Genomic DNA, 20,644 nt, shown 5'->3' with positions numbered 1-20,644 from the left:
ACACGCGCGCACACACACACATACATATGTAGACAACTCGCCCAAATCACATCTATGGCGTGTGAAAAGTGCCAAAAACCTCGCCACATCAACCTTCTTACCGACCGCCTATCAAAACAACTTGTATACTGCATGTGATGTCATCGACTTCATAAACCAACCGCAGCCGTCCATGAGCAGATTTCTTGGAAAGCAAATACCAGTCACAATTTTGTGAAATATAGACTATTTGTTAAAGGTTAGGCGGCACGGTGGTGCAGTGGTTAGCACAGTTGCCTCACAGCAAGAAGGTTCTGGGTTCCAGCCCCAGGCTAGTCCAACCTTGGAGGTCTTCCTGGGTCATTCTGGTTTCCTCCGGGTCATCCCAGGTTTCCTCCGGGTGCTCCGGTTTCCTCCCACACTCCAAAGACATGTACGTCAGGTGAATCAGTTGTACTGAATTGCCCCTAGGTGTAAATGTGTGTGTGTGTGTGTGTTGGCCCTGTGTGATGGCCCGGCAGCCTGTCCAGGGTGTCTCCCCGCCTGCCGCCCAATGACTGCTGGGATAGGCTCCAGCATCCCCGCGACCCTGAGAGCAGGATAAGCGGTTTGGATAATGGATGGATGGGTGTATGGATGGATGGATGGGTGTATGGATGGATGGATGGATGGGTGTATGGATGGATGGATGGATGGATGGATGGGTGTATGGATGGATGGGTGTATGGATGTTAAAGGTTAAAACTGATTGGAAATGAATTGTTCCATTCCCTCAGATTTTGTTTATACTGAGCCTGTGGAAGGGAAGTGGTCCCTGGAATAGGCAGAAACCCCAGGGGGGACACAACCCCCTCAACCTGAGAAAAATATGACACCCCCCCCCCCATTAAGTCACTGTAAGCATAATTATATATTTCTTTTTTTGGGGAGGGGGGATTTTTTTCTCCCTTTTTCTCCCCAATTGTATCTGGCCAATTACACCACTATTCCGAGCCGTTAGTGCTAGTGCAGCGACCAGGACACGTACCCACATCCGGCTTCCCACCTGCAGACACGGCCAATTGTGTCTGTAGGGACGCCCGACCAAGCCGGAGGTAACGCGGGGATTCGAACCGGCGATCCTCGTATTGGCAGGCAACGGAATAGACCGCTGTGCTACCCGGACGCCCCGGTTTTTGACACTTTTAACACGCCGTACACATCCACTCACAATTACTCATATACACACACATGCATACATGCACATATATATACACATCCACAGAAACACGTTTTCATGCAGAAACGCACAAAAACTCACAAGACTATGTTTTGTCACCAAAGACATTCCTTGTTTCTCCCTCTCTCTCTCCCCCCCCTCTCTCTCTCTCTCGCTCTCTCACTCTCACCCCCTCTACTCATGTGCCAATTTGTCCCCCAGAGGACACCATCCTACCAACCCAGATGACCCCGGTGGGGACCTCCCCCTGGTCCAATGAGCACAGCACCGTGGCAGCCACGGACAACACTAGTATGACCTTTCACCTTTTCCCTCTCACCTTTCTTTGGGGGGCAGCAGGGTGGAGACCCTCCTTCACCTGGAGGGTTGGAGTTTAAATTCCTTAACAAGTGTCTGAAAAAAGATGGATCTCTATCTGCTCCAGTGAATTCCAACACAGAGGAATTTTTCATTATCAGAGCTTTGGGCGACATTTTAAGTTATACATTTTTTTTAAAGTTCACCGTCTTTGGAGTGAAGAATGTTTTGTGTTTTTCAATTATCCTTCCTCAAAATAGTTGCTTAATATTGAAACCGTCTTCTAACCCTGACCCACCACAGCAGCTAACCCCTCACCCAGTGACCAGCCAGATGACGGGAACACCCCCATTCTGATTGGCTGCCTGGTGACCATTATCCTGCTGTTGGTTGTCATCATCTTCCTCATCCTCTGGTGCCAGTATGTCTGCAAGGTGCTGGAGAAGGTAAGAGACCGACCCGGATAGCTAGCCTGTAGCTTGCCTCAATGTCGGACTGAAATTGAAACACTTTATATTTTCTAGCATCAGTTATTACTTCAGTTTTGTACTGTCTCTTTTGGGGAAATATATGAGCACAGAAAGTCGAATTTGGTTTTGCTGTTTTTAGAGCTCTCCCTAGTTCATCTTGTCTCAGCTGATTTTTTTTTTTCCCCTGATACTGATGTCATAAGACAATCATGTACATGTAGCCAATCAGATCAAATCAGAAACACATGAAGCCCCGCACACCCAATATTAATGAGGGCTAGACCGCTCCCTCAATTGCCTCGAGATAGTTGAGAGCAGTTATGCATAAAGGTATAAAAAAAACACATTAATAGTCATATAAAATTGTTGCTGAATGTCTTATTATGCCACATTCAAGGTTTTTAGACGCGAATAGTTAAATCTGGTTACACTGTTTTATTTCATTAGTTGTTTCCACTGACCCCCCCCCCCGTCCTTTTACCCTCATGCGACACGGTAAGCTAAATAGATCTTGAGCTTCAACAGGTATTTCAAGTTTAATTACTCTTTCTCCCCCCTCCTGTAGGCCCCTCGTCGAATCCTGGAGGAGGAAGTGACTGTCCGTCTGTCTTCTTGCAGCGACACCATCATACTCCAGACCCCCCCTGTGCCCCCGCGCTCTGGCCCCGCCCCCACAGGTGCTGATACACTCGCACAGACTTCCTGGTTCCTCAGTAGACTGCACTCTTCTAGTTCATTCATTCATTCATTGGCTCATTCTCTAGGCTCGGCCCACACTGACCCTCACTATGAGAGAGTGTTCCTTTTGGATCCGCAGTACCAGAATCCGGCCGTGCTCCGGAACAAACTACCAGAACTCTCACAGAGCGCTGAGGCCTCGGGTAAATATACTCTTTGTCTTTTCTGTTATAATCTATTACAGTGCATCCCTCCTGTTAATACTCTTCTATGACAGTACAATCACCCCTGTTGTACTTCTATTACAGTACATCACTGCTGTTGTACTCTATTACAATACATCCCTCCTGTTATACTGTCTTACAGTACATCACCCCTGTTGTACTTCTATACAGTACATCACCCCCTGTTATACTCTATTACAATACATCACTCCTGTTATACTGTCTTACAGTACATCACCCCTGTTGTACTGTCTTACAGTACATCCCCCCTGTTATACTCTATTACAGTACATCACCCCTGTTATACTCTATTACAATACATCACCCCTGTTATACTCTATTACAGTACATCACCCCTGTTGTACTTCTATTACAGTACATCACCCCTGTTATACTCTATTACAATACATCCCTCCTGTTATACTGTCTTACAGTACATCACCCCTGTTGTACTTCTATTACAGTACATCACCCCTGTTATACTCTATTACAATACAGCCCTCCTGTTATACTGTTTTACAGTACATCACTGCTGTTATACTCTATTACAATACAGCCCTCCTGTTATACTGTTTTACAGTACATCACTGCTGTTATACTCTATTACAATACAGCCCTCCTGTTATACTGTCTTACAGTACATCACTGCTGTTGTACTCTATTACAGTACATCACCCCTGTTGTACTCTAATACAATACATCATTCCTGTTATACTGTCTTACAGTACATCACTGCTGTTATACTCTATTACAATACATCCCTCCTGTTATACTGTTTTACAGTACATCACTGCTGTTATACTCTATTACAATACAGCCCTCCTGTTATACTGTCTTACAGTACATCACCCCTGTTGTACTTCTATTACAGTACATCACTGCTGTTGTACTCTATTACAATACATCCCTCCTGTTATACTGTCTTACAGTACATCACCCCTGTTGTACTTCTATTACAGTACATCACCCCTGTTATACTCTATTACAATACATCACTCCTGTTATACTGTCTTACAGTACATCACCCCTGTTGTACTGTCTTACAGTACATCACCCCTGTTATACTCTATTACAGTACATCACCCCTGTTATACTCTATTACAATACATCACCCCTGTTATACTCGATTACAGTACATCACCCCTGTTGTACTTCTATTACAGTACATCACCCCTGTTATACTCTATTACAATACATCCCTCCTGTTATACTGTCTTACAGTACATCACCCCTGTTGTACTTCTATTACAGTACATCACCCCTGTTATACTCTATTACAATACAGCCCTCCTGTTATACTGTTTTACAGTACATCACTGCTGTATACTCTATTACAATACAGCCCTCCTGTTATACTGTTTTACAGTACATCACTGCTGTTATACTCTATTACAATACAGCCCTCCTGTTATACTGTCTTACAGTACATCACTGCTGTTGTACTCTATTACAGTACATCACCCCTGTTGTACTCTAATACAATACATCATTCCTGTTATACTGTCTTACAGTACATCACTGCTGTTATACTCTATTACAATACATCCCTCCTGTTATACTGTTTTACAGTACATCACTGCTGTTATACTCTATTACAATACAGCCCTCCTGTTATACTGTCTTACAGTACATCACTGCTGTTATACTCTATTACAGTACATCACCCCTGTTGTACTCTAATACAATACATCCCTCCTGTTACACTGTCTTACAGTACATCACTGCTGTTGTACTCTATTACAGTACATCACTGCTGTTGTACTGTTACAGTACATCACTGCTGTTGTACACTGTTACAGTACATCACTGCTGTTATACTCTTAATTATTATTAACTATCCATGATATAGTATAATATTTATATTCATTAACTCTATTAGCCTGTTATGGAACACTAAAGTAACTGCAGCATCTACACATGTAATGTGTCTGCTTTAACAAACTCCATCACCATCAACTACAGAGTCCATTATAAACGGTAAAATGGTAAATGTACTGCATTAATATAGCGCTTTTCTAATCTACCAACCACTCAAGGTGCTTTCCAGTGTTCATATTCACCCTTGGCGGCACGTTGGTGCAGTGGTTAGTGCAGTCAACTCACAGCAAGACGGTCCTGGGTTCGAGCCCCCGGGGTAGTCCAACCTTGGGGGTCGCCCCGGGTCGTCCTCTGTGTGGAGTTTGCATGTTCTCCCCGTGTCTGTGTGGGTTTCCTCCGGGGGCTCCAGTTTCCTCCCACAGTCCAAAGACATGTAGGTCAGGGGAATCGGCTGTACTAAATTGTCCCTAGGTATGAATGTGTGTGTGTGTGTGTGTGTGTGTGTGTGTATGATGGCCTGACAGCCTGTCCAGGGTGTCTCCCCGCCTGCCGCCCAATGACTGCTGGGATAGGCTCCAGCATCCCCACGACCCTGAGAGCAGGATAAGCAGTTCGGATAATGGATGGATGGGTGGATATTCACCCTTCACACACACACACACACACACACATTCATACACTGATGGCGGAGACTGCCATGCAAGGCACCAACCTGCTCTTCAGCAGAAGTTAGGGGTTCAGCGCTCAAGGTTAGGGGTTCGTGCTCATGGACACTTCGACATGCTGTCTGGATGAGCCGGGGATCGGACCAGCGACTACTGATTGCTAGTCGAGCCTCTCTACCTCCTGAGCCATGCCGCCCCAATAAGCTCCCAATTAAGTAATGAATTAATTTTTATTTACGAAGCACATCTGATACACAAAAGTGCGAAAGATCATGTGAAAGGAAAGGTGTGGGGGGCAAACAACATCCTTGCACAGGGAATAAGAAAGGTTGTGTGTGCAGAAGGTGAAGATGAGCCCTGGTTATGTTTGTTTGTACATGAGGGTGTGAAGGCACACTAGGGAGGAGGGGTAAAGGAGCGGGGTTGTGAATCACCAAAATGTAGGACCAAGCACAGAGGCTCCATCTTATTCCAGTCAGTCCCACTCAGCCGCCATCAGACCGGCTGCATCAGGCCATTTAACGGGGATTTTTGAAGGCCGTCCTGTCCAGAAAACAACAGGTCCCGTCCGACATTTCATCCGAGTCAAACTGAATGACCCATTTAGCTGAAGGCATGTGAGAATAATATTATCTCAGAACGTGAACTTTCAGTAAAACAACAAATGTCCCTGTATTTGGGAAGCGGGTCTATACTCGAAAACCACATTTTCTACCGCTCATGTCTGCCCCCTACTGGATGGTTGAAAAGCTGCTGCTCTTCTCATTTGTGCTGCTGCAGTCAGCCATTTACCACTCTGCTCCGTCCCCTACGTTGATGTGATTTTACTTTTCTGTACATAATCTCTCCTTGAACTAGTAAAGATGTAGAATACGATGCTACGTCTCTCCCCCCGAATACAAATGAAGGTGTTTGTGTTGTAGCAGCATGAAGTACCAGTTCTAGTGAAGTTCTGTGGAGTTTCGCAGAGTAGAGAAAATTTTTTAAAAAAAACTCCCAGGAAGTTTAAAAAGACTTTTTGAAGGCCTTGTTTTCGATTTTCCTCACAACTGACAGTCCCCGAATAAGATACTGACCAGCAGAGGTTCGAGGTGGAAACGAGTTCTGTCGTTCTCTCTTTTCGATTTCTTCTTCTTCTTCTTCTTCTTCTTCTTCTTCTTCTTCTTCTTCTTCTTCTTCTTCTTCTTCTTCTTCTTCTTTTCTTCTTCTTCTTCTTCTTCTTCTTCTTCTTCTTCTTCTTCTTCTTCTTCTTCTTCTTCTTCTTCTTCTTCTTCTTCTTCTTCTTCTTCTTCTTCTTCTTCTTCTTCTTCTTCTTCTTCTTCTTCTTCTTCTTCTTCTTCTTCTTCTTCTTCTTCTTCTTCTTCTTCTTCTTCTTCTTCTTCTTCTTCTTCTTCTTCTTCTTCTTCTTCTTTCTTTCTTTCAGCTTATTCCCTGTTTCCCAGGGGTCACCACAGCTATTTCTCTCCTGTTTGTCCTAAATAATTTCTATTTCATTTTACTACATTTACTTCATTTTTCTGCTTCTCCTTCGAGAGAGGCTGAAAAGCTCTCCTTCCTCTTGTTCTCTGTTGCTTAACCGGTAACACCGCAGACATGAGCCATCTTGTACAAGTAGAACTGTCTTGATGCCGCATGCTCAATAATCCGGGTAAGAAAACCAAAGAAAGTTGAATCAGTTCATCTGGACAACGTTTATTGGCAGATATGTTTCATCTCTCATCTAATGCCCCTTTCCCACTGCACGGTACTGCCTCAGCTCGACCCTGTTCGGCTCTACTCGCTTTACTTTTTGGGATTTCGTTTTCCACTGCAGACAGTATCCCCTCACGGCGAAGCCCCGCTGGTCATTTGTGGGCATGTTGACTAGTTTTGTTTTTTTGGGTTTTTTTTTTTTGTTTTTTTTTTTTAAGATTTTATATTTAAATATACATATATTTATATTTTATTTATGTATTTATAGTGGTATTTTCATGTCACCTTTTAGTATCGGCTCAGCTCACTTGGAACCTTGACGGAGGCGGTACCAAGAAAAGTACCCGGTACCAGGTACCATCCCTACCTTTTGCCCAATGGAAAACCAAAAAAAAAAAGCGAGTAGAGTTGAGTTGAGCGGGTACCATGCAGTGGAAAAGGGGCATAAGTGACCTCTTCGGTCTCAGCTGACAGCAGGTATCCCACCCTTATAAATAATGCCGTGGCATAACGACCCTAGCCAACGACCAGTTTCATATGCAAATATGGGTGTGACCATTAACTAGAGTTTCATTGGCCATGTGTATTATTCACTGAGGGTTGGGGAATGGTTGCAATCACAGCTTTGTAAGATGGTGATGTACTCTTAGCCCCCCCCCCACCCCCCACTCCCTTGGTTCAGTGATGGTCGTTCCCTCTTAACATACAGTACGTTTACACGATGTTAGTAAAAGTCAATTTATTGTGTTAGTCCGCCTAAAACTGGTCGAGGCGCCCTGCGCATGATCCATAGTTCCTGTGGTCCAATAGCAACCGGCTGAAAGGGGGCATATCGCCACCTGCCTTACCGGGGTTGGACATACTTCCGTCAGTAAATCGATTCTCCCCCGTTTCTTGTATACTGGGACAATGACAGTAGTCCAGTTACATGGCTTAATGGAGCTGTAACCGTAGCTCGACTCAACTGTGCATGTAGACACGGTCGTAGATGGCCTCTTTGACTCCCCTTTCAAACCATCATTCCTCCCCATCGAGGAATAGGGAGAATACGATTGATAGGGAGGAACGATGGTTTGAACAGGGCGTCAAAGAGGCCATCCATGTTCAGAGGAAACGACCATCCCTGAACCGGGGGGGGGGGGGGACTAAGAGTACATCTGTCACCATCTTACAATGCTGTGACTGCGACGATTCCCCAACCCTCTGTGAATAGTACACATGATCAGTGGTCACACCCGTATTTGCATATGAACTGGTCGTTGGTTTTGGTCGTTAGGCACTGTATTGTACTGTATTGTTTATAAGGGATGAGTTGTTGTCTCAAGTGAAGGAGTTCAAGCATCTTGGGGTCTTGCTCACGAGTGAGGGTAGGATGGAGCGGGAGATTGATAGGTGGATTGGTGCAGCATCAGCAGTAATCTAGACGTACTGGGCCGTTGTGGTGAAGAGGGAGCTGAGCTGGAAGGCGAAGCTTCGTTCCAACCCTCACCTATGGTCATGAGCTTTGGGTAGTGACCGAAAGGGTGAGATCGTGGATACAAGCGGCTGAAACGAGTTTCCTCCGTAGGGTGTCTGGGCTCAGCCTTAGAGATAGGGTGAGGAGCTCGCACATCCGGAGGGAGCTCGGAATAGAGCCGCTGCTCCTTCACATCGAAAAAAGCCAGTTGAGGTGGTTCGGGCACCTGATCAGGATGCCTCCTGGGCGCCTTCCTTTGGAGAACTCGCTGGAAGGACTACATGTCAAATCTGGCCTGGGAACGTCTTGGGATCCCCCAGGAGGAGCCGGCAGGGCGTTGCTGGGGAGAGGGACGTCTGGAGTGCCCTACTTAGCTTGCTGCCACCACGACCCCACCCCGGAGAAGCGGCTGAAGATGAATTAATAAACGTTTATAAAGGTGGGGATACCTGTAGTCAGTTGAGGCTGAAATGAGCGATGAAACGTATCTGTCAGTAAACGTTGAGTCCAGATGAACTGATTCCCCTTCTTGGGTTGTACAAGTAAGAGCTCCTGGTGTTGTCTGGTCTGTTTCACACTAGTCATAATGTCTGATGGCTTATTCAACAGTCTTTCTCTCTTTCACCTCCCAGGACCCTCTGTCTTTCCCGTCTCTGTCCAACCTCTTTTTTTCCCTTCTTTACCTCTCCTTCCCTCCCTCCTCCAGCTCTCCTCCTGGGTAACCCCCTTTATGACCTCCTCCTGTTGGCTTCCTGTCACATGACCTCCGGCTGGCTGCGTGGTAAGAGCTGAAATGTGTAACCCCGGTGTTCAGGGTTGTGAGTCATTGAACAGATTTTAGACCGGGTGCAGAGGAAGTCATCGCACAATTCACTGCAACACTACCGCGCCCTCCTCCACCTCTGAACGGAAAACAGTTTAGGAAAATTGAAAAACAATGAACATACCAACAACCCGTTGTTTTGGGAATGCAGAGTGGTTAACTGACTCCCACTTCGGTCTTAAAGGGGCACCAGGTAACTGGTGGTATTTCGGCGGTGTCTTTTCCACCTATTTGTTCCATCTGTCCCAAGACAACCAAGGGGCAGTTTTCTCTTTCTTTCCTTTCCTTTATGGCGTAGCAACATGATATGAACCTTTTCTTAGTCTTCTCAAAGAAGAAGAGGAAATGTGTTCACAGACCAGGTAAAGTAGACCGTCTGTACTTATATGTGTGTGCCATGATGCAATCTCTAGATGTGCCCAGGAGGTTTGGTGACAAAGGCGTGCAGAGAACAAGAATTCTAGAGAACCGATCTCGACTGGGGCGGCTCGGTGGTGTAGCGGTTAGCGCCGTCGCCTCACAGCAAGAAGGTCCTGGGTTCGAGCCCCGGGGTAGTCCAACCTTGGGGGGTCGTCCCGGGTCGTCCGCTGTGTGGAGTTTGCATGTTCTCCCCGTGTCTGTGTGGGTTTCCTCCGGGGGCTCCGGTTTCCTCCCACAGTCCAAAGACATGTAGGTCAGGTGGATCAGCCGTACTAAAGTATCCCTAGGTATGAATGTGTGTGTGTGGACCCTGTGTGATGGCCTGGTGGTCTGTCCAGGGTGTCTCCCGCCTGCCGCCCAATGACTGCTGGGATAGGCTCCAGCATCCCTGCGACCCTCAGAGCAGGATAAGCGGTTTGGATAACGGATGGATGGATGGATGGATGTTTAGTTCAGTTGTAGAGGCTTTAATGTGGACTTTAATGTGGACTTTAATGTGGACTTTAATGTGGACTATGTGGTTAAAAACTCCGCCGTCCAGCTTTAAATGGTCTTTTTAACCGGACGTTGTCTTTAAAGAATATAAGAATCTCACAGGTTCCTCCGTAAACCAGCTGCTGAGACACAGCTGGAATCAAGGTGGTATCTGATGGAGGATTATTATGAATATACACACTCACCTGTTCAGACATGTCTGTCCTCTAAAGGTTTGGACAGAGTTACTGATCCACTCTAACAAAGTCCAGACATGGTCTACATAGAGCCTTCAAGAGCGATCAGATCATTTATTTTACAGTTTAATTAGAATTTAATTAATTCTGCCCATCTTTTTGTTTTTTTGACCTGACCGTTGGTGTTTTTTGTTGTTGTTGTTTTTTTTGGGGGGGGGTTTGTTGTATTGTGTGAGGCGCTTTGTGTTACTTTTTTTGTATGAAAAGTGCTACACAAATGAAGTCTGATTAATTGACTGATTTTATCTCTTCACCTCCTGTTCGACACACACACGCAGCATGCGGAGGAGGCTACGCCGAGCCGGACGTCACCCAGTGCACCCCCCACCAGTGTTTCCATAGCAACGCACCCCATTACGCCGAGACGGACATCGTGCGGTTGCAGGGCGTCACCGGTAGCAACATGTACGCCGTGCCCGCCCTCACCGTCGACTCCCTCACCAGGAAGGACATCTCCGCTGCTGAGTTCCCACGGCAACGGCTGGTGTTCCGCGAGAAGCTGGGGGAGGGGCAGTTCGGAGAGGTGAGGAGTGGTGAGGCGGAGCTTATGGAGGAAGAGGGTGGAGGGGAGGACCTTGCCCAATTAGAAAAGGAAGCAGTAATGATGTGTGTGTGTGTGTGTGTGTGTGTGTGTGTGTGTGTGTGTGTGTCTGTGTGTGTCTGTGTGTGTCTGTGTGTGCTCTCTGCATGCTGGGAGTCGGGGTGTGAGTGGGTGTGTCTGGTGAGAGCGACCTACTGGTACTAAGTTGGATTTGTTTATTCATTTTCGTTGTAGTTTTTTTGTGTCTTTAATGTTTTCAGATTGGGTTTGTTTATTGTTTGTGAGCTACTTTTGCTGTGCTTTGTTTTTTTTTGTTGTCGTTTTTTTATTGGTGTGAGAGGGATGGCGCCCTCGGAGATGCTTTCCCTCTCTATCTGACGTGGAGTGCGGGTTCAGCCCGATCCATATGTTCCAGCAGAGGTGGGTCCCAGGGCTGTGGGAGACCGTGTGGGACATGCCAACCTGTCCTCTGCCTCTAGAGGGAGCAGCGGTGGGATTATTTTCCTGAAAGGGCCGTGTTTTGTGGCTGAGTTAATAGCGAGCGGCGTCTCTCTGAGCGGCGTCTATCTGCAGGTTTCGCCGCTTGCCGTGCCTTCCAGCCGAGTCACTGTCTCCGATGTTCCCCCGCTCATTCCCGGTGAGGTATTGGAATGGGAGCTACAGCGCTCCAGCAAGCTGGTGAGCAGCTTTAGGACTATAGGGTTCGGCTATAAGAGGGATAATCTGAAACATGTCCAGCCCCTCAGGAGACAGGACGGGTGTTCAGGTATCTGAATTATCCATCACAGATGCTGGCGGTTTCCTTCAGAGTGGAACATGGGGGGGGGGGGGGGAGACATTACAGGGTGTATGGCAGCACAGGCAGCATGAAATGCCTTGAGTATGGGGATGTGGAGCACAAGCGGCTCACTTGTCCTGACAGGCTGGCTGAGGGGCGCCTCGAAATGGGGTCAGGGCTGGCCGAGGAGCGCACTTATCACCGGTGCACCACCGGATGAGGAGTCAGCGGATGCCGCTTCTCCGCTGGCGGGCACCTCCCACCAACTGAGCCTGAGGCAGGAGAGGGATACGGCGGGCGGACAGACAGACAGACAGGCAGGCAGGCAGGGGAACAGTGAGCTGATTCAGGCAGTGGGAATGTAATCGGTGACAGCTTGGCTGTCCCGAGTTTCACCACAGAAGAAAGGAAATGAGCAGAGGAAGCACCGGCAGCGGGGAAGAGCCTGCAGCTGAACCCGACCAAAGTCAGGTTGGTGGTGCAAAGGTGAGAGGAGGAGATCGGTGTGTTCTGGAGAGTGTTGCTGGGGATGTCCTATGTCTGGACAGCGATACTCTTCAGCTGTTGAGCCCCTTCTGAATAGACTGGGATCCAGGCTATCAGGACTTGTGTTACCAGGGTTGCCTCAGCACCCCATCAGCTTGTGCTGATGACATTACTGTGTTTGTCAGAAACCAAATAGATGCAAGGTCCCTGAGTAGTAGTTACGATATGTATGAAAGGGCAACTTCAGCAAACGTGAAGTGGGAAAAAGTGAAGCTGGGCAGTGGGCAGACAAGGAAAGACCGAAGCTACCAGGAAACCTCAGATGGGGAAGGCATGGCATGACAATTTTCGGTGTTTTTCTGGGAACAGAGGAGTTTCAGAGGATGAACTGGGAGGGTGCTATGGAGAGAGTGTGTGCCAGATTATCGAAATGGAAATGGCTGCTACCTCAGCTTTCCTACAGGGGAAGGGTCCTGGTTGTCAATAACTTGGTTACTTCGACCCTTTGGTACAAACTGATAGTCTTACCTCCATCAAGGGGCCTGATTGAAGGAATTCAGAGGGCAGTTCTGGATTTCTTCTGGTCAGGGCAGCACATTGATACTGTGCCTGCCGGTACAGGAGGGGTGACAGGGCCTGGTAGATACTGAATCACGGATCACAGCCTTCAGGCTGCAAACAGCTCAGAGGCGGCTTTACAGCATTCGCCTGTCATGGACCGATACTGCTGTTCGCTGCTGAGGAGGGCTGGATGCTTAGGATACGACAAACCCTTGTCCCTGCTTCAGCCCCAGTCCGTGGATTTAACTGGTCCGACACCTTTTTACCAGTCTGTCTTACAGGCGTGGCAGGTTTTATCATACCATGGGAAAGCTGTGATGACAAACTGGCCAAATAACCTATTTGGAAAACAAGGAACAAAACCGTGTGAGGGGGGAGGGGGGTCAGAATACGTGGTTCTGATGCTGACTGGGCTGCTGGTAGCTCGGCTCAGGGTGGAGTTTGAGTTTTCCAGACTGACACGAAGACGGAAGTTTTTGTGAGCACTTGGGGTGTGCAGGAAGTGCTGTGTTCAGCTCTTTTGATTCTGAATATTTGAGATTTTTTTTCTTTAGTATTTCTGTTTTGGGTTTTTGAATGAATTTGTGCTGTTATAATTTTCAATAAGAGAAAAACTGGTGTAAATGGAACCAGATGCAAATAAAGGTCTGTTTTAAAATTAAAAAAAAAAAAAAAAACCTCTCTCGCCCTCTCTCTCACCCTGTCCCTGCAGGTCCATCTGTGTGAGGCCGAGGGTCTCCCAGAATTCCTTGGGGAGGGCTCCCCCCTCCCTGACAGAGATGGCCGACCTGTGCTGGTCGCTGTCAAACAACTGAGGGCCGACGCCACCAGCCAAGCCAGGTGTGTGTGTGTGTGTGTGTGTGTGGTGAACGGGTGAGTGTGTGTGTCTGTGTATTTGTGTTCAGTGTGTGTGTGTGTGTGGGGGGGGGGATTTTGTGTGACTGATTGTACACTGCGGAGGAATTTTGTCTTTGTAGAGTCATTTACTATCAATAAATGAACCATTCACTGTAAAATTGAGTTGTAAACATGTAGATCGCTCCTAAACATGTAGGAATGCCTTAATCTTCATCCTGTCCTACTTCCTCTCCTCCTCTGTATCCCTTTGTCCTCCGTCAGAAACGACTTTCTGAAAGAGATAAAGATCATGTCTCGACTGAACGACGCCAACATCATCCGGCTGCTGTGCGTGTGTGTGTCGTCTGATCCGCTGTGCATGGTCACCGAGTACATGGAGAACGGTGACCTCAACATGTTCCTGTCCCAGAGGGAGATAGAGAGCACGCTAACACATGCTAATAACATACCATCCGTCAGGTGAATACACTGTACACACTAACACATGCTAATAATGTACCATCCGTTTGGTGAATACACCGTACACACTAACACATGCTAATAACATACCATCCGTCAGGTGAATACACTGTACACACTAACACATGCTAATAATGAACCATCCGTCAGGTGAATACACCGTACATGCTAACACATGCTGATAACACACCATCCATCAGGTGAATACACTGTACACGCTCACTCATGCTAATAACACACCGTCCATCAGTTGAATGCACTGTACATGCTAACTCATGCTAATAACATACCATCTGTCAGGTGAATGCACTGTACATGCTAACTCATGCTAATAACATACCATCCGTCAGGTGAATGCACTGTACATGCTAACTCATGCTAATAACATACCATATGTCAGGTGACTACACCGTACACGCTAACTCATGCTAATAACATAACATCCGTCAGGTGAATACCCTACATGCTAACACATGCTAATAGCATACCATCCGTCAGGTGAATACATTGTACATGCAAATACAGACTGGTAACATACGTCATATGAATTTACCACGCACGCTAATAACTTAACATACCATCTGTCATGTGACTATAATGTATCCACCAACACATAACATTAAATCCATAAGGTGAATATATTTCACCCAGAGCAAATTAAGTTTCAGCCTGACATACATACATACATACGTGATAATACATTATACATGCATGATACATTTTCACTGTTAACAAAGTGTAGGGCGTGCACATCTGAAAAACTCTTACAGGTGCTGGATCAAAAATCAAACTTAAAAGCAAGACTCGGACAAAAGATCCGTACACTTCGTCAGGCATTGTCAAATCACTTTGTCAAAAATCAGTGCCAGACGAAGGTCTCTGTTAGAGCCAAACATTTTCAATTAAAATCGCTGGGAGCCGTTAGCACGGTGTGCGTATCTTTTGTCTGATTCTTACGTTTTCAACGCACACCTACGTCTTCCCGCCCTAAGTAGGGAGCATGCTAACACAAGCTAATAACATACCATCTGTAGCTTGAATATACTGTCCGGGGCCAGCCCTATGTATCCTCCTGAATTGATGCAGTTAGTTATGTTTAACTTTGGTTAGTTAGGTTAGGGTGAGGCTGAGGGAACATACACATAACACTCGAATAACACACATCATACAGGTGAATACCAGGGACTCTGATACAACACGTGCACAGCCTGGTACACACTGTGTATACATGAATATTTCTGTTTTAGTTTCAGTCATTTTCCTGTTCCTCTCTTAAACTGTGCTGGTATGTCAGTTGTTGGCAAGTGATAATTGGTATTCACTCTCTTTCTCTGTCTGTCTGTATGTCTCTCTCCAGTCTGTCAGACCTGCTCCACATGTCTGTCCAGATCTCCTCTGGGATGCGGTACCTGGCATCTCTGAACTTTGTGCATCGTGACCTGGCCACCAGGAACTGTCTGCTGGACCGTCGCCTCACCATCAAGATTGCCGACTTCGGGATGAGCCGGAACCTTTACAGCAGCGACTACTACCGGATCCAGGGCCGTGCCGTCCTGCCCATCCGCTGGATGTCCTGGGAGAGCATCCTGCTGGTGAGAGAGAGAGAGAGAGAGAGGTGTTGCCTCAAGTGAAGGAGTTCAAGTATCTCGGGGTCTTGTTCACGAGTGAGGGTAGGATGGAGCAGGAGATTGACAGGCGGATTGGTGCAGCATCAGCAGTAATGTGGACGTTGTACTGGACCATTGTGGTGAAGAGGGAGCTGAGCCGGAAGGCAAAGCTCTCAGTTTACCAGTCAATCTTCGTTCCAACCCTCCCCTATGGTCATGAGCTTTGGGTAGTGACCGAAAGGGTGAGATCATGGATACAAGCGGCTGAAATGAGTTTCCTCCATAGGGTGTCCGGGCTCAGCCTTAGAGATAGGGTGAGGAGCTCGGACATCCGGAGGGAGCTCGGAGTAGAGCCGCTGCTCCTTCACGTCGAAAGGAGCCAGTTGAGGTGGTTCGGGCATCTGATTAGGATGCCTCCTGGGTGCCTTCCTTTGGAGGTTTTCTGGGCATGTCCAGCTTGGAGGAGACCCCGGGGTAGACCCAGAACTCGCTGGAAGGACTACATGTCCAGTCTGGCCTGGGAACACCTTGGGATCCCCCAGGAGGCGATGGAGGGCGTTGCTGGGGAGAGGGGCGTCTGGAGTGTCCTACTTAGCTTGCTGCCACCGTGACCCGACCCCGGAGAAGTGGCTGATGAGGAGATGAGACGAGAGGATAACGGTCTATACAAATAAAATAGACTTGACTTCAGCAGACCTGGCAAAATGAATAAACCAGTCTTATATCTGACATTAAAATTGTTTGTGAGAAAAATGGATGGTTAGTTCAGTAGTTGAGGTTTACCAACAGTTTTAGAACCTCTCCAGAGAAGATGTACGTATGAGGGGAGACGGTTATAGATCTTGCTAGCAGGATTTTCCTGCCGGCGTTGGTTGTTGACCGGGTTTTATCTGTACATTAGTGTCGTCAGAGTTTGTTTTTCCAGTGGCATTTGATATTGGAGCTGCCTCATATAGTATTGTGTGTGTGTGTGTGTCTGTGTGTGTGTGTCTTAGGGTAAGTTCACCACGGCCAGTGACGTGTGGGCGTTTGGCGTGACCCTCTGGGAGATCTTCACTCTGTGTAAGGAGCAGCCGTACAGTCTGCTGTCAGACGAACAGGTCATAGAGAACACTGGCGAGTTCTTCAGGAACCAGGGCAGACAGGTGAGCCCACACAAGCGAACCCACAGCGGACGGCTAAACTCCGATTAGGGACGTGGCGAGAAGGCACGAGGGTGGGGTAGCTGTTCCATCTGCGTGCCAAACATTCTTAATGTCAGTTATTTGTAAAATGTAAAAGTCGTCATTTGTCGCGTTGTGACAGCGGACAACCAGACCAACAAATAGACGTTTAAAGGTCCCATGAAACAGCATCTAGAGCACGGCGGGTTTCCACGATTTGATGTATTTCTGAGTGAAACAGAATGGTTGGGTGGGAGTTAGTGAGGGGGGGGGGCGGATTGATTTGATTGACAGTCAGTCATGGCCGAGTATTTCAATAAGAATGAAGACGTCGATATGCTATTGGCTAATATCAGTTTGGCGGTAAAGGATCACTAGTCTTTCAATATCATTACCATTCATTCATTCATTGAGCATTTTCGTGTAAATACAAGAATATATAACTAAAGAAATGTTGTCAGGGAGAAAACACAAAAATTATAAACACAAAAATAAAAGCAAAATATTTTCTAATTCTAGAACAGTGTTAAATAGAAGTAAATTAAGTGCAGATAAAACCAGTCACGAGAATGAAAATGTATTTTTTATTCCATGGGATTTGTAAAGTTCTTTGACTTAAAGCCAGAAAATACATTTCTAGAAACAGAAATCGTCAATATGTTTACATCATGAAGCCAACAGGTCTCAACCATACAGTGGTTGCAAATATGAAATTACATTTTTAAGAAATCTGTTGGCCAAAATTCATACAGATCTCTCGCATATTAGCTTTAGTCATGACATAATATAATTCAACTCACGTCTCAATGCTAAATGTCTCGCTTACACTGCTGATAGAGGAGCATAAATAACTTAAACACAGTCAGACTAGTTAAATGATTATCTTTGTATTCTGTCAGGGCATCTATATCTGCTTAGCCCCGCCTACAGGTCTGTCTCCCCCTTAGCTCCGCCTACAGGTCTGTCTCCCCCTTAGCTCCTCCCACATGTCTATCCCCCTTAGGTCTGCCTACAGGTCTATCTCCCCTTTAGCCCCGCCTACAGGTCTGTCTCCCCCTTAGCTCTGCTTACAGGTTTAGCGCCCCCTTAGCTCCGCCTACAGGTCTATCTCCCCCTTAGCTCCGCCCACATGTCTATCACCCCCTTAGGTCTGCCTACAGGTCTATCTCCCCTTTAGCTCCGCCTACAGGTCTGTCTCTCCCGTAGCTCCACCTACAGGTCTATCCACCTTAGCTCCGCCTACATGTCCATCTCCCCCTTAGCTCCGCCTACAGGTCTATCTCTCCTTTGGCTCTGCCTACAGGTCTAGCTCACCCTTAGCTCCGCCTACAGGTCCATCTCCCCTTAGCTCCGCCTACAGGTCTGTCTCCCCCTTAGCTCCTCCCACATGTCTATCCACCTTAGCTCCGCCTACAGGTCTGTCTCCCCCGTGGCTCCACCTACGGGTCTATCTCTCCTTTAGCTCCGCCTACAGGTCCATCTCCCCCGTAGCTCCACCTACAGGTCTATCTCCCCTTTATCTCCACCTACAGGTCTAGCTCACCCTTAGCTCCGCCTACAGGTCCATCTCCCCCGTAGCTCCACCTACAGGTCTATCTCCCCTTTATCTCCACCTACAGGTCTAGCTCACCCTTAGCTCCGCCTACAGGTCCATCTCCCCTTAGCTCCGCCTACAGGTCTAGCTCTCCTTTGGCTCCGCCTACAGGTGTGTCCCCATCTTAGCGCCACCTCCTCATGTCCTAGAGGAGCAGGTTGGAAATTTGTCTGGTTTTACTAGTTCTTGTGTTTTTCATGTGTGTGTCTCTCTCTCTGTCTCTCCCTCTCTCTCTCACCCACCCAGATCTTCCTGTATGCACCTCCCCTCTGCCCCCCCTCTCTCTTCGAGCTGATGATGCGTTGTTGGAGCCGTGACATCGCCGACCGGCCCACCTTTGAGGGGTTGTACCGAGCCCTGAGGCCCCACGTCAACCAATGAGCTGTGGCTGTGGGAATGTACCAGCGGGGCATTTTATTCGGGGGGGGGGGGGGAGGAGGAGGAGTGGTATTCAATCTCTGGATTGGTGTAAATGACAGACTGACTGATAGACAGACAGACAGGCAGACGGAGGAATGGTGTTAAACTAGGGAGTCGTTCTCGGAGGGAGGACGAGGAGATGGACAGAGCTGCGAGAAAGCGGGGAGAGAGAGTCGTTTTGTTCCTTCAACGAGAGCGGCAGGTCTTCTTTTTTCGGAGAGGCGGACACGACGTCCGGTCAGCGTTTTCGAAAATCACGCCGCCCGTTTCTCCTCTCTCGAGATTTCATTGACACTTCGAACCCTCTTCCCCCCCCTCTTTCTGTTCGAACCTTTTCCCCCCGGGCTCTGCCAAACGACGTCTCCGACGGACGCCGTCTTCCTCTGAGACCTCCGCGTCTTTCAGCTCCTCTTCGTCTTGATGGTCCTCGTGGTCTTTCCCTGCCCGAAGGTTTCCTCCACTTCCTCCGCTTCCTGTTCGGCGTCGGAGGACGCCAGCAGCTGTCCTGTCCCTGTGGTTTTTACTTTCATTGTAAAGCACTGTGTTTGTCCGTGTCTCAGTTATTCATGTTCCTATTTTAACCCACACTGGAGAAAGGAAGGAAGGGGCGAGGGTCAACTTGTATTGTAGGTTTTTTGTTTTTTAAACTTTAATTCTGTTTTATTGTTATTTTTCCTGGTTTGTAATATTTTATGTTCATGGTCCATGTTTTTTAGAGATAGGAATGTTGTACAGCTTCGTTTGACAGCGCGGTGCCGAGAGCCCTGCGTGGTGGACAGACTAATGGACAGACTAATGGACAGACTGGTGGACAGACTGATGGACAGACTGGCATCCGGTCGGCGGTTTGAGCTGTGGGTAGTTTGGTTAAGAATCACTGTTTGTGGTATGTTGTATTCAAATGATAAAAAAAAGAGAATATTTCAACCAAAAGAGAGAGACGATTGTCTTCAAAACAGTTGGACAGACACCGTTACGGTCCATTTGTAGAATTCACTTTGTAAGTTGAATTGTTGGTCATTTGGAGAAGACCGTTGCCATTAACATCCTCTGTTTGATGCCTTGACTCAAAGTGCCCAAAGACACCCGGGGAACCGATTCAGGGTCGACGGAGCTGCAGCGCCGTCACAAAGTGGAAAAGCGTCCCTTTTCCTACTGCCGACGATATGACGAGACTTGACGGGCTTTGAATTTTCTTTTTAAAGGGACAGTTCGCCCCCCCAAAAATGAAGAATCTTTGATTACCTGGTTGCCCTCCTGTCAGGAGAACCCTGGATTAGACTTCCATACAACACCGGAGGAGTAAGCGAACAACATGCCGGAGCAGCTTTCTTTCTTCCGTCCGTCCATCCGTCCGTTATCCGAACCGCTTGTCCCGCTCTCGGGGGTGGCGGGGATGCTGGAGCCTATCCCAGCAGTCATTGGGCAGCAGACGGGGAGACACCCTGGACAGGTTGCCAGGCCATCACACAGGGCCCACACACACACACTCATACCTAGGGACAATTCAGTATGGCCGAGTCACCTGACCTACATGTGTTTGGACTGTGGGAGGAAAAGGGGGGCACCCGGAGGAAACCCACCCAGACACGGGGAGAACATGCAAACTCCACACAGAGGACGACCCGGGACGACCCCCCCAAAGGTTAGACAACCCCAGGGCTCGAACCCAGGACCTTCTTGCGGTGAGGCGACCGCACTAACC

The 20,644-nt window shown here is 47.6% G+C and overlaps 1 protein-coding gene across 1 annotated transcript in view; it reads left to right on the top strand.

Annotated features, from left to right (window-relative positions):
• Positions 1-20,354, top strand: part of ddr2l (discoidin domain receptor family, member 2, like) — a 52,697-nt gene extending 32,343 nt beyond the window's left edge. Inside the window, exons 12-21 of the mRNA XM_056280544.1 lie at positions 1,400-1,489; positions 1,799-1,941; positions 2,531-2,642; positions 2,730-2,846; positions 10,751-10,995; positions 13,551-13,678; positions 13,958-14,155; positions 15,513-15,747; positions 16,758-16,907; positions 18,766-20,354. Coding sequence (XP_056136519.1) covers positions 1,400-1,489; positions 1,799-1,941; positions 2,531-2,642; positions 2,730-2,846; positions 10,751-10,995; positions 13,551-13,678; positions 13,958-14,155; positions 15,513-15,747; positions 16,758-16,907; positions 18,766-18,900 — 1,553 coding nt within the window. The 3' untranslated portion in view covers positions 18,901-20,354. The remainder of the gene's footprint in view (positions 1-1,399; positions 1,490-1,798; positions 1,942-2,530; positions 2,643-2,729; positions 2,847-10,750; positions 10,996-13,550; positions 13,679-13,957; positions 14,156-15,512; positions 15,748-16,757; positions 16,908-18,765) is intronic.
• Positions 20,355-20,644: the final 290 nt, after the last annotated feature.

This window comes from Lampris incognitus, chromosome 1, assembly GCF_029633865.1.
Source record: "Lampris incognitus isolate fLamInc1 chromosome 1, fLamInc1.hap2, whole genome shotgun sequence".
Taxonomy (NCBI): Eukaryota; Metazoa; Chordata; class Actinopteri; order Lampriformes; family Lampridae; genus Lampris; species Lampris incognitus.
Note: the sequence above shows the minus strand (reverse complement) of the source record. Positions and strands in the feature narration are given on the sequence as shown.